This window comes from Zingiber officinale, chromosome 1A (genome assembly GCF_018446385.1).
Source record: "Zingiber officinale cultivar Zhangliang chromosome 1A, Zo_v1.1, whole genome shotgun sequence".
In the NCBI taxonomy this organism is placed as follows: Eukaryota; Viridiplantae; Streptophyta; class Magnoliopsida; order Zingiberales; family Zingiberaceae; genus Zingiber; species Zingiber officinale.
In genome coordinates, this window is record NC_055987.1 from 122,187,894 (window position 1) to 122,200,939 (window position 13,046).

The following is a 13,046-nucleotide window of genomic DNA, read 5'->3' on the forward strand; positions in this document are numbered from 1 at the left end:
CGGAGGAGTGAAACCTACTTGCACACACCTCCAATTCTCAAGATTAGTCATAAGAAAATATTTCATTCTTACCTTCCAAAACGCGAAGTCGTCGCAATCGTAGAAGGGTGGAATCGTGATGTCCTCTCCGAGTTGATCCATCTCTAGCTTGTGCTCCCTCGGGTGTTAATCCGGCGAAGAGCGACCTCGCTCTGATACCACTTGTTAGGATCCTTCGTACTCGGTTAGAGAGGGGGGTGTGAATAGCCACCCCAAATCGCTCGTTTCTTCCTACAATTCGTTAGCGCAGCGGAAAAATAAACTAGAAACAAAAGGAAGAATATCAAACCTTAACACAGCTATGTACGAGGTTCGGAGATGATGCTCCTACTCCTCGGCGTGTCCGTAAGGTGGACGAACCCAATCAATCCGTCGGTGGATGAGTCCCCGGAAAATCGGCTAATAAACACTCCTTCTGGGTGGAGAAACCTCGCCACACTTATTTGCAACAGCAAACAGGAGTACAAGTACAAAGAATAAGCAAGAAATACAATAAGAATACACAAGCACTCTACCAATCTTGCTTTCTCGTCGACTGGAGTCCAGATGAAGCAGCAGCTTCAAGAAACCCTAACAGCAGTTGTTCCAGTCGGGAAGCTCACGCGAAGCTTCGGAAGAACTCAGCAGAGCTCTTATCGCAGCCCACAAATCTTGAAGGGAGAAAGAAGGAAGAGTATACAGCCTCGACCCTTTATACGCGAAGAAAGCAATAAACAACGAAGAAACTAGGCATTGCGTCGCAGCTAGAACCTGATCGATGCGTGAACCGATCGGGCAACATCCTGATCGGTCTGCAGATCAGGGAACAATCTGGCTTCATCCTGATCGGTCCATGGACCGATCAGAAGCTCTGATCGGTCGGGGACCGATCAGTTGATCGGTCCCGGACCGATCGGCCCTCTGCGCCTCGATCTGTTCGGCCGATCGACTCGATCGGTCACGGACCGATCGGTTAACACACTGATATGCTACGATGTATTCGATCGGTCACCGGACCGATCAGAATATTCTCGGTATCACTGGATCGATCTGGTGATCGATCCAGCTCATGGTTTTCGCCCAAACCAAGTCCAAACCAACATCCGGTCAATCTTGACCTGTTGGTACATTGCGCCTAGCATCCGGTCACTCCCTTGACCTGCTAGGACTCCCCGCTAAGTGTCCGGTCAATCCCTTTGACCCACTTAGACTTTTCTCTCCGTACCAAGTATCGGGTCACTCCTATGACCTACTTGGACTTCCCATCACCAGATGTCCGATCACCCTCGATCCATCTGGATTTTCCCTTGCCCGGCTTCACTTACCAGGACTTTCACCTGGCTTCACTCACCAGGATTTCCACACTGCCTAACATCCCAGTTAGGACTTTCTCACTGCCTGGCTTCACTCACCAGGACTTTCCAACTGCCTAACATCCCAGTTAGGACTTTCCCACTGCCTGGCTTCACTCACCAGGACTTTCCACCCTGCCTAACCTCCCAGTTAGGACTTTCCCACTGCCTGGCTTCACTCACCAGGACTTCTCCGTGCCAAGTCTCCATACTTGGACTTTTCCCGTGCCAAGTCTCCATACTTGGACTTTTCGCGTGCCAAGCTCCCTGCTTGGACTTTTCCAGTGCCAAGTCTCCATACTTGGACTTTTCCAGTGCCAAGCTCCCTGCTTGGACTTTTCCCGAATCAGATCAACCAGGTCAACCTTGACCTACGGTTGCACCAACAACCTCCCAAACATCTATTCTTGTCCCATATCAAGAATAGAACTCTCTCACGAGTGTCAAACATCAACATGCAACTCAACTAGGTCAACCTTGACCTAAGGTTGCACCGACAATCGTCCTAAGTCAAACATCAAAATACAACTCGAGTCAGGTCAACTCGAGTCAGATCAACCAGGTCAACCTTGACCTAAGGTTGCACCAACAACCCGTTCAAGGCCTCCATACTCTATCTCGAATAAACGTATTTGTTGACAAGTTGGTACATTGGCTTCTGAAAACTGTTTTGTCAATGCTTTCTTAGCTACTGAAATACTACGATGTGAGCGTAGCAAATGCACCTTTGATGGAGTTGAGAGCGGATGATTATGGGTTTCTACGAAGTTACACACAACCCAATTAGGCCCCGTTTGTTTCTTGACAAATGCAATATTTGACTTACAACCCGTTCTAACTGCGCCACGTGCTCTTTCCCTTGTTAGTTGATTAGGGTTTGGATGTTTATTGTTCCGCATTAGATCTGTATGCCCTTCTTTAAATCAGACAATTTGTTTCCATGTCACTTCATTTGTCATCTTGTTTTTTCTGCTCGTTCTATTCCTTAAACTAAATCCGGCTTCTCGTGCATATTGATTATAGAAAGAATATGCATCCTCCAGTGATGGGAATTCCATTCCAATTTTTGACTTTCGATCATCTGCAAATTGGGGAATGAAGTCATGATCATCACCTCTATTTTCTTCCATTTCTGTGTCCATCACATTATATTAGACAATAGATAAATAAATAAATGAATAAATACTACATCTTATTTCAGAATAAACAACAAACTTAAGTTTTTCAATTAACTTAACAGAGAAACTAAATTCTAAACTTGATATTGTTTCCAACAAACTTAAGTTGCATAATCATGATCTCAACATATATATATGTTTGTTTTACATATACCTTGCAGAGGCATATTCTGCAAATAGAACCGAATTATGCAAAGAGAACAATATTCAGAAGTTAACTTTGATCGATTTATGTACGAATTGAGATGAAATAAAGAACAGATGACTTGGAAAATGAGAACAGCAAATTAGAAAACATCAGCTAATGAAACCATAGTTGTTTGCGTCAGAGTAAACAAGTTAAGGAAAGCTTCAGCATAATTTTTGGGAAATTACTTGGTTTCCACGGGCAACTGAGCAGGGATGGAAGGGTGCTTGTGAGACTTCGTCGGCTTCGTGGCGGCGAGGAACCTAGGCGCGGGGAGAGAGGAGTTAGGGTTCTCGCGGGCTGCTCGCGGCCAGAGAGGCCGCAGCTAGGGTTCTCGCGGGCTGCTCGCGGCGAGAGAGGCGGTGTTTTGGTGGGAGGGAGGCCGCAGCTAGGGTTCTAGCGAGAGAGGCGAGCGAGGGAGGGAGATCTCGCAGGCTGATCGCGACGAGAGTACCGCGACGAGGGAGGGATCGCGGCGCAGCACAGGGAGAGAGGCGCTGATCGTTGCTAGGGTTTTTTTGTTTGGAGAGTTGAGCACCGCGGCGAGGAGATGTTCGCGGCGAGAGAGTCGCGACGAGGGAGGGATCGCGGGGAGAGAGGCGCGGCGCAGGGAGAGATTGCTAGGGTTTTTTGTTTGGAGAGTTGAGCACCGCGGCGATAGGAGATGTTTTTGTGTTGACACGGCTTGTTTCCACTTGCCTTAACTCGCTTGTCGTGGCATCCAGGTAATCGTTGCCGCACCAAAATCGCAGTGAAACATCGCAGGCGAGACCTGCCCGCGTGTAACCGGATTAGACCCAGTAAGCCAAGCCTAGGGCTGGGCTAGTTACAATTCAGGGGCCCAATTAACTGCCAAATCGACAGTTCAAACCCTCAGTTCAGTGGTTTTTTTAATATTTATAATATTTAAGTAATATTAATGTTGTGGTTAAATTAACCTATTCTATGTTTCTATTTAAATAATTTTTTAATATATTTATTTTGAATTCTTTAATGTGAGTCTATTTTACCTATGTTGTCTTGAAATTTTTTATATAGGACTATTTTATCTATTTATCTTGAATTATTTGATATAGATTATTCTATCTTTTTATTCAAGATAATTCATAATCTATTTGTCTTGAATTATTTGATACAAGACTATTCTTCCTTTATCTTATTAAATTTATTAATTTTATTTAATTCTCTTAATTATGATTTACTTTATTAATTTAATATTTAATTTATAAAAATATGATAAAAACTATTTAAGTTGGATGTTAACTTTTATGGCAAAGGAATATAATTTATTTAATAATAAAATTATATATACAGTACAATCTATTATGAAACATATAAAATTAATGTATATATATATACACACCCAATATATATAAAATTGATATATTACTCAATGCTACATATATGATCGTGAGCAAAATTTGACATGACAAGATCAAAACTTATTTTTTTAAAAAATTATTTGTCTTGAAATTACATATATGCCACATATGTAAATTATTTTTTTAATTTATTTGTCTTGAAATTGTTTATATAGGACTATTTTTATCTATTTATCTTTAATTATTTGATATAGGTATGTGTCTTGAATTATTTGATGTGAGACTATTCTTCCTTTATCTTATTAAATTTATTAATTTTATTTAACTCTCTTAATTATGATTTATTTTATTAATTTAATATTTAATTTATAAAAATATAATAAAAACTATTTAAGTTGGATAATAACTTTTACGACAAAGGAATATAATTTATTTAATAATAAAATTATATATACAGTAATATCTATTATGAAACATATAAAATTTATATATATATATATATACACACGCACACTTGATATACGACTGTGAGCGAAATTCGACGTGGCCTATCTCACATGATCAAAACTTAATTTTTTTTTTTTAATCTCTTATCTACATGTAATTTTCTCTCTTTCCTTTTAAATTAAAATAAAATTTCAGTTTTTCAGTCGTATGATTACATACAATAATCACTGTAGTACTGATTTTTAAAGGTGATATAGCTACTACAATGTTATAATGATTATTATACAGTAGCTGCTACAACGTTATAGCAATTACTACACAATATCTGTTACATATTGTAGTAGCTACTGTAGCTGCTACAACGTGTAATAGTTGTTGTGTAGCTACTATATTGTAGCAACTACTGCACTATTGTAGCAACGTTACTAGACCGTTATAGAAACTACTGTATTGTTGTAGCAGCTACTGAATCATAATAGCTATTGCACCGTTGTAGCAGTTACTATGTAGTAACTGTTATAGCATCAATATCATAATGATTGTTACATGCAGATGAAAAAAAAATTAAAAAAATTAAATTTTGACTGAGTCAAATCACTCATTTCAAATGTCGCTCACAACCACACAAGAAGCTTCTGAGTATATATATATATATATATATATATATTTTGGATTGATCTAAATTACAATCGGGTTAACGATTTGGTTCTAACCATTACTTTTTTTATAAATTTATAATTTTTAAAAATAATAATAATTTTGAACTATAGTGGATTGTGAACTATAATTATCTTGGATAAGTAAAGATTAAGGATTGCCGTTTCAAAAACCGTCGAACAAATAATTTTGAACCATCATCGGATTTACTTTCAGCCCTTCTTCTCTTAACTACATGTAGAGCCCTGACTTTTGAAATCAAGAACATCCTGCAGTATTCCTTGAACTATCAAATTAGGTGCAAGTCTTCTTTTTCTCGGCACCTAGTTTGTAAATGCCGAGAAAAAGATATGAATTAGTATATGCAGAAATGCCATTAACAGATTTGGATTTGTGAAGATCAATTTATCTTGACAATATTTAGCTTGAGGAATCCCGAAATCCTTTTGTCAAGATGCAATGGAGTCCTGTCAATTTTAGAACTGTGGGTTTTTTCTGCAACTGTTGTATGGGTGTGTTTTGCGAGGAATGGAAAATCGAATTATTTCGACAAGTTAAATGTTAGGGAGTAAATCGAAGTTATTTACACTTCACACTCTTAACACATGCAAGAATTTTAACAATAAATATATAAATAAATGAAAAGGAGAAAATTCTCAATGTCTGACATCTCATCTTGAAAAAAGATAGTAAGAGAAAATAAACTTTGGCATTTACTTTTGCGAAATGAACAAGGAGCATGGCACTTGAGGATGAGAGATATAACATGTTGAGGCCACAGATAACTGCTACAAGTTCAAATCATGTTAAAACACGTGAATGGGGATCAGACCTAGACGGTTTAGGATCATTCATATGCAAGGGGAATTAGCATCATGACCAAGAAAGCATGGCTTTGCAATTGCTGTTCGAGAGGAGATGGTAGAAATACAGCTATGCAATATGGCCAAAACTGAGGCACGGAGGCAAGCTGCTCTTTGCTTTCTGCCCTGTAGGGCAAACCAACACTAGCCCTGATGCATATTTTACAAGTGAAGCTTTGTAGTTAATATTAAACCACTTTAGATACCTTCCGAAAAATTCAATTCATTTATTCATCCACAACTAAAAATTACCAATTCAGCTTGGGACACCTATTTCCAACTTCTATAAGAACATTTGTTGAAGGAAAAAATAATATAAGAAAGCATAACTACTGTTTTACATATTACAAAACCAATAAAATTAAACTAGCCTTTTGGTTCAGTTTGCATGCTAAAAGCACAACTTGTGTTGCTAGAGAACGATTCCAGCGACATTGCAGCCATCTAAACACATGCATCGCTAATATAATATACAGACAAGAATAGATAATTTGCAATCGACCGTAACTGTGGGAGAGAGAGAGAGAGAGAGAGAGAGAGCTGGTTGCACTCTTACTTTTTTTTGGATGGTTGATCCTTCTTAGGACCACCAAGGATACGAGATATCTGCAGGCCTCTGCTGAAGGCCTGGTTGAAAAGCATCCTCGTTTGGAACTCTGAAACGAATGGGAACCAAGCTAAGAAAGCAATTGGAGTGAACAGCAACAAGCCCATGATGATTTCATAGCCTCTCGCTAGTGCCTTAACCGACCCCCAGAGACTAGTTGGAACAACAGGTTTACAAGCTTGTGCAATCTGATGAAAAAAAAAATGGTTCCAGAACTCAGAAGGTGATCCAAGATAGAGTTAGCATAGGAAAGTTACTGGTTGCTTACCAAGAGCAATCCCCATCCAGTAGGCATGAAAGCAAGAATACTAACAAAAATGTCTCGCACTGTCATGTGGGGGATGGTTATCAGGATTATTAGAATGGAAAGGAAGGTTATGAAGATAAGGCCCTTTATTAGACGATAAACAAGCTGAAACTCTGCACTGAATTTTTTCCGTCCAAGTGATACGGCCTGGAAAAGTAAATCAGACGCAATTTTCAAACTAATCAGAATGATGCAGAAGTACACAGATTAGAACAAAATAGTAATTTTCTGGGTATTTATGCCACAAAAAAAATTCTTCTTTTGTACAGTTACTAGTGACAAATGGTTACTACATCCTCAAAAATCCATCTAAGAAAAAAAAATTATCATAGAAAAAGCGTCCTGCTAATTTTTGACAATCTAATTATTTGAACCAAAGTGCTCTGAATAAAAGTAGACTTATTTGCGAAAATAACTATTGGATTTAAATCCAGGGTAATTTAGATAGAATACGGACAAATTATATAAGCAGTCATAATAAAAATTGTAATTTATATACTATATACAATAAGCACTAGTGCATGATAAAACGTCCATATAAGCGGTCATAATACAAATTGCAATGAAGGCAAGCCACACTAGTTTTATAAATTTATGTTTAGTGGGATTGTCCGCAAAAGTATGCTTTTGCTTTGAAATTTATTTCGAGTTCATCAGATATAATCGGGGGTAATTGCGATTTAAAGAGTAAAATTAGGGGATTTATAGTTCAACAAGCTGTATAGGTGCTTATTTAGTGTTCTTGGTTCAGTTTAGAGAGTAGGAGAACTTGTGTTTCCTTTATAAAAGATATTATCCCTTGCAATTGTGTAGAATTATTCTATATATAGTAGTCATATCACATTCGCTCATTGTCCTTCTTCTTGTGTAGCTCTGGACAAGTGAGGATGCCCTTGTAGTGGCTAGAGAGCTTTTTTCTCCTACACGGGGGTTTATTTGCCGCCATTTTAGTAAACCACAACATAGGTTGGTTCTTATCCTTGTTGACTCAACAGACTATGAAATGAACATTATTATAGGTCAAAATACCTAATCTTGAGAGAAAGCCCACCACTACCTTATTTGCTCATTTGCTTGTAATTTCTCATATTACCGCACATGAACCCTAGATGTTTTGTTGGTCATCATCTGCAGCAAGTGGATAGTCATAAGTTATTTTTTTCGTGTTACTATTCATGTGCATGCTATTTATGTGTTATATTTTGTATTATGCTGTGACTTTTATATGTTGGGTTATCACATGGTTTGGCAAATATGAGTAGTCCCATATCTAAGAAGTTAGATCTACAGATATGGACTCTAGGTTATAATGAAGTTTGCCTTTATCATTTATTTTTCCTAGTAATTAGATCTGCATGTGTTCCAGTTTCTGTGATATTGTTGCTAGAATTGTGACTTTATAGTTAATTATGATTTATGAAAGATGAATTTCCTTGATGGTGGCAAAAGGTGATTCGCTCGTCCCAGCGCCTCCGCCAGCGCATCCCCAGGCCAACACGGAAGATGAATTTCCTTTATAATTTCATTAAAGCTTGATAAGTTCATAATTATGGAAACATTTTAAAATATTTTCAGTTTGAAATTTTTTTTATGTGGTTTTCTATGACATAATTGATTTTTAGCCTAGCGAGTGCCAAGAAAATTGATGCAATACGGTCATAGGTGCCATGTCATGCCTTTCGTTTGAAGACCCACATAAGGGGCACAAGATGCACTAGCTGACTAGCAGTCACAGTATTATATGATTCTGATTTCCAGTTATATATCAAGAACAAAATACTAAAGATCAAATGTTTCTTATGTACCTTCATAACAAGTAAAATTGCAAAGATCACAAGCCACGAAACTCCATAAACCTGAAAAATAAACAAAATTCCGTGTTATTGATTCAGTCGATGTAGTTATGGTAAGTGCTCCAATAAATTAATCTAAGAAAAGAACGAATGAACTGCATATGACATAGAATAAGTACCAGCACACTCTGTGTATGTTCCGTTATACTCAATTGATAGACGAGTCCATATTGGTAGAAAAAAAACCGCAATGCCAGTACTATTTCAGCAATGATACCACGCTTCCCAGTGTACCTAAGATGTTCTTGTTCCATTTCCCACCATGATTCCCAACTTTTTTCTGGTGATACGCCAATTCCCCCACTGTTACTGATCCACTTATTCCAGTCAGCCCAGTCATCTACAATCTTTTGCCACTCAAAGCCAGAAGGATTAAATAAGAAGGGAGCAAAAAGCCAGGTTCCAACCATAAACCACATAGAAGCAGTTATGAAAATGTATGCCACTGTGCCTCTGTATGATGATGCAAGGATCTCATACACCACAAGCAAAATCATCAATTCCAAACCCTTAACAAAATGGCTACGTGAATATAACCTATAATTATCAGCAAACTTTGCGTGGAAGACGACAAACCCACGCCCTGTAGCTCTATATTCTGCACCACCATGGAGCAATGTCCTCCCATAATAATGGGTTTTGGTACCCAGGGAAAAGGTAAAGAATACAGAGGCTAGCTGTAACTGCATTAGTATGAAATCAGTAAGTGCAGTGCGGAATCCCCTTTCCAGACCAATTTCCATCACCATTGGAAGAGCCATCAGAATACCAAGTTGCACAAACGACTGGGAAGCTAGGGCAACCTGAAGAGGTTCATTGTGTACGAACCTCTGGCTAGTGGAAAGAAATTTATCAAGCCCACTAAGGACAAGGTAAAGTCGCCCATATAAAAATACATATACTGTCCACACCGTTACCTGCCAGTGGAAAAGAATAAATTTCAGCTAACTAGCATCAAGCAATAGATGAGGACAAAGGCAATGAAACATTGGAGGCATACCATTGTACTGAAATAAAAGCCAACAGTTGTAAAATAACATGACAACATTCTAAAGAAATCAAAGCGGTGTCCGAGCCTATATATGTCTCGGCTCAATGTCTGCTCGCCATTCCCATTTGCTATCTTAGCCTCAAAGAGTGAGATCTGGTTAAGACCCACATCTCTTCCTTTACCGACTTGCATGTATTCGTGATGCGTAACGTTACCTTCACGAAGTGTGGAGTTAAACCCTGCCAACAAAATGCCAAATTCATTGTGATGAATCTCCTATTTATAAAGATCATAATATCAAAAGCAAATTTCAGACCTGCAAAGATATCTTCACTTAAATTAATAATCTTGGATGCCTTGCATACACCACCCCTTGTTAGGTGGAAAAGTCTATCAAAGACATCTGGATGACCATAATGAAACCGTACCCTAGCATCAAAAAATTCATATATACAATAACTTATAAAACTGAGATATATGATGAACGAAGAAGGAAAGGAAATAGACTTGCTTGTATAAAGACAGTTAAGAAGTTTTTTTTAAGCTTATTATAGAATTTCTACAAGCCGACCCTGTTGGTGCAGTTGACATAAATGATCAAACCTGAATTTTAATTAATGACACGATCTAACCTTTCTACCAAATGTGCAGGACTTGACTGGTCTGACATCAGGTTGAAATCGAACTAGGTCTGGAGGACCTGATAGCTGGTGTAGAAGTTCAGATAGGTCAAGAAGTGACCTGATATCTGGCGAGAAGTCCAACTGGGTCGGGACCTGACAGCTGGTCGAAATCCAGTTAGTGTGGACCTGACAACTAGCAGAAAGGCCTAGTGGACCAAGAAAGAGTCGAGTGATTCTGTAAGGTAAGTAAGGTAAGTCACTGGAGAAGAATGTTTTAGTGAGGACGAGTCTCATTTAGGGACTTTAAGCGCACATACAATTTAGATCCATTTTAGAAACCTAAATTGAGACCGTGACTAGATCCTGATCTCGGAAAGACATGGTCTAATTAATACTGCTATTTTATTATTGTGCTAACTTCGTTTTGCATAATATACTTTGTTTTCTTGGATTAACACATTTTGCAGGACAGAAGGAGCAAATTCAGTCTAGGGTGAACAGTACCCAAGGTGCATTCAACCACATGGAAGGTGCCTTGAGTTGGGCGATGGAAGGCATCTTGGAGAGGCTTCAAGGCGCCTTCGGGTAGATAATGCAAAAGACCTCAGCGACGATAAGAAGCTATTTTCTTGGGACAAAACTTAGCGGACGGAAGGCACCTCCAGTGTAATGGAAGGCGCCTTCAACTCTCAATAAAAGAGAGCTTCGACCAGTACTTCTTCAACAACTCTTCTACAAGCTTTTGCGCATCCGTTCGACGCTCTGAACGCTCAACTCCAACATCGTGTTGTTGCTCTGCTACGAGGCTGCTGCACTCGACTATTGCTGAGAAGCCGTCCAACACCGAGCTCGATCCGACAATCTACAAGTGTTGGATAACGAGGTTTCTTTTGTATATTTAATTACTGCATAAATGAAAGTGCAGCTTGTTACACTTATCCTATAAAACTCGTTTCCCTCTTCCGGCAGTTCCGAAAGAGGATTATAGTGAATTGTCCATCGATACGGTCCGTGGGATCGTGGGTCGTGGAGGAAGAGGAGTCGAAAGCTTCGAACCAAGTAACCGATCGAGTTCTTGTTTTTTGTTTTTGTTATATCTTTTCCGCTGTGTACTCATTTTATAAAATCAAATAAAAGACAAGTTTTCTAAAACCATGTGATTCACCCCCCTCTCACGTGCATAACGATCCAACAGACCCCACCTAGTGGGATAAGGTTTGATTGTTGTTATTTTTGTTATAGAATTTCTACAAGGGATTCACAAAAGTTCCTCCATACAATAATTCTTATCGTTCTTGATAGAATTAGAAAATATTCTCAACTTTGATTATATGACCTATTTTATAGAGGTAGGATAAAGAGCAATATGGTAGACAATTAATAAGAATAGTAAATAAAAAAAGAACAATGAGGTAGGGGAATAATTTACAAAATAATATAACGCTGATTCCAAAATTATCTCAACAATTAGATTTTGAAGAGTAAAAACTATGATGTAAAGAGATCAACTTAGCACCATAGGTAGCAATGCATTATGCAGAATAATTGGATAGACAGGAGTATTCACATTTCACCAACTACCATGGAGTAATGGGGAAGCCTCGCTACAATGAAGTGATGACACAAAAACAAACCAACACAATGAACATAGTTAGTAACCATTTTGCTTGAGAACAAAGCAAGTGATCATAAAAACCCACCTCAAAGGATTGGCAAGTACACGCTGTCCTATTGTCACGAAACTAGTCTCCTGGTTTGACATAAACCAAGCAAGAGAAGAAACACTGCCAAATTTACTCAGTTACTACCATTCCTTCTTTGAGAAAAGCTTTTGAGGTAGAAAGTGTAAGCAGGATGCACCTTCCAGTAAATATATGCTCCCTAACTCCAAGTATCGATGGATACCTTACCCCGTCATGTTTTTTTAAAAACTCTTGTAATAAATTTCTCATTTTCAAAGCCTCCTCTAGGTAATGTTCCTGTAACAAATAACATAAAAATGGGCCAAACAATGAAAATGCAAAAATTACCTATCCATAAGAAAATAAAAACAACAAGGAAGTCTACTACCTGGTTCATATCAATCGTCTGCAAACCTTCACCACGTGTAAAAATGATGGCATGATTTTGATTTTCGGGCTTTCCTTCACCCAAGATGGCAGGACCAGGAAGTTTGATGCGATATATTACCTGTCCACGAAAATTTACATTAAGCCCAAAAAGAGAGTAACCGAATTATTAGTAGCAGTCTCGTCAAGAGTTCTAGGATTCTTGTGTTTCTACAATATAAAGATCTACAAGATTCACTTCCTAATTTTCTGGTCGAAATTGCTGCTGTGGGGAGACAGCCCAATATATGATAAAAAATTAAGTTACATATGTAAGGACTTCTATTTTATAAGAGTCGGCTCATGTCTCATCAAAGTTGGAGGAAGACAATGAAGCATATGAGCTGAAGGAAATCCATCTATCTGAGTCAGTGTATTATTAGATAACTCGTGACTCAATAAAGCTGAAGTAAGAAGACAAAGGTGGAGTAGCTGAAGAAAACTTATCTAAGACATTGCATTTCACCTCATGTCTCAATGTAGCTACAGGAAGAAGTAGCCTACTTACCTCATATATGGACGTAGTTTTTTGT

General features: G+C 38.3%; 1 protein-coding gene across 4 annotated transcripts in view; it reads right to left on the reverse strand.

The window, feature by feature from the left end:
• Positions 1-6,322: 6,322 nt before the first annotated feature.
• The window catches only part of LOC122029895 (callose synthase 3-like), a 64,320-nt gene continuing 57,596 nt past the window's right edge, over positions 6,323-13,046 (reverse strand). For 2 of the 4 annotated variants that reach the window (XM_042589042.1, XM_042589036.1), the window contains 9 exons: positions 12,476-12,595; positions 12,266-12,384; positions 12,106-12,189; positions 10,099-10,211; positions 9,792-10,021; positions 8,911-9,708; positions 8,744-8,794; positions 6,900-7,085; positions 6,323-6,819 (listed from right to left, as the gene is read on the reverse strand). In XM_042589042.1, the coding sequence (XP_042444976.1) occupies positions 6,577-6,819; positions 6,900-7,085; positions 8,744-8,794; positions 8,911-9,708; positions 9,792-10,021; positions 10,099-10,211; positions 12,106-12,189; positions 12,266-12,384; positions 12,476-12,595 (1,944 nt within the window). In that variant the 3' untranslated portion in view covers positions 6,323-6,576. Of the gene's footprint in view, positions 6,820-6,899; positions 7,086-8,743; positions 8,795-8,910; positions 9,709-9,791; positions 10,022-10,098; positions 10,212-10,414; positions 10,641-11,921; positions 12,010-12,105; positions 12,190-12,265; positions 12,385-12,475; positions 12,596-13,046 lie in introns of those variants that run through there. The other 2 variants (XR_006125233.1, XR_006125234.1) reach the window with 2 other exon arrangements.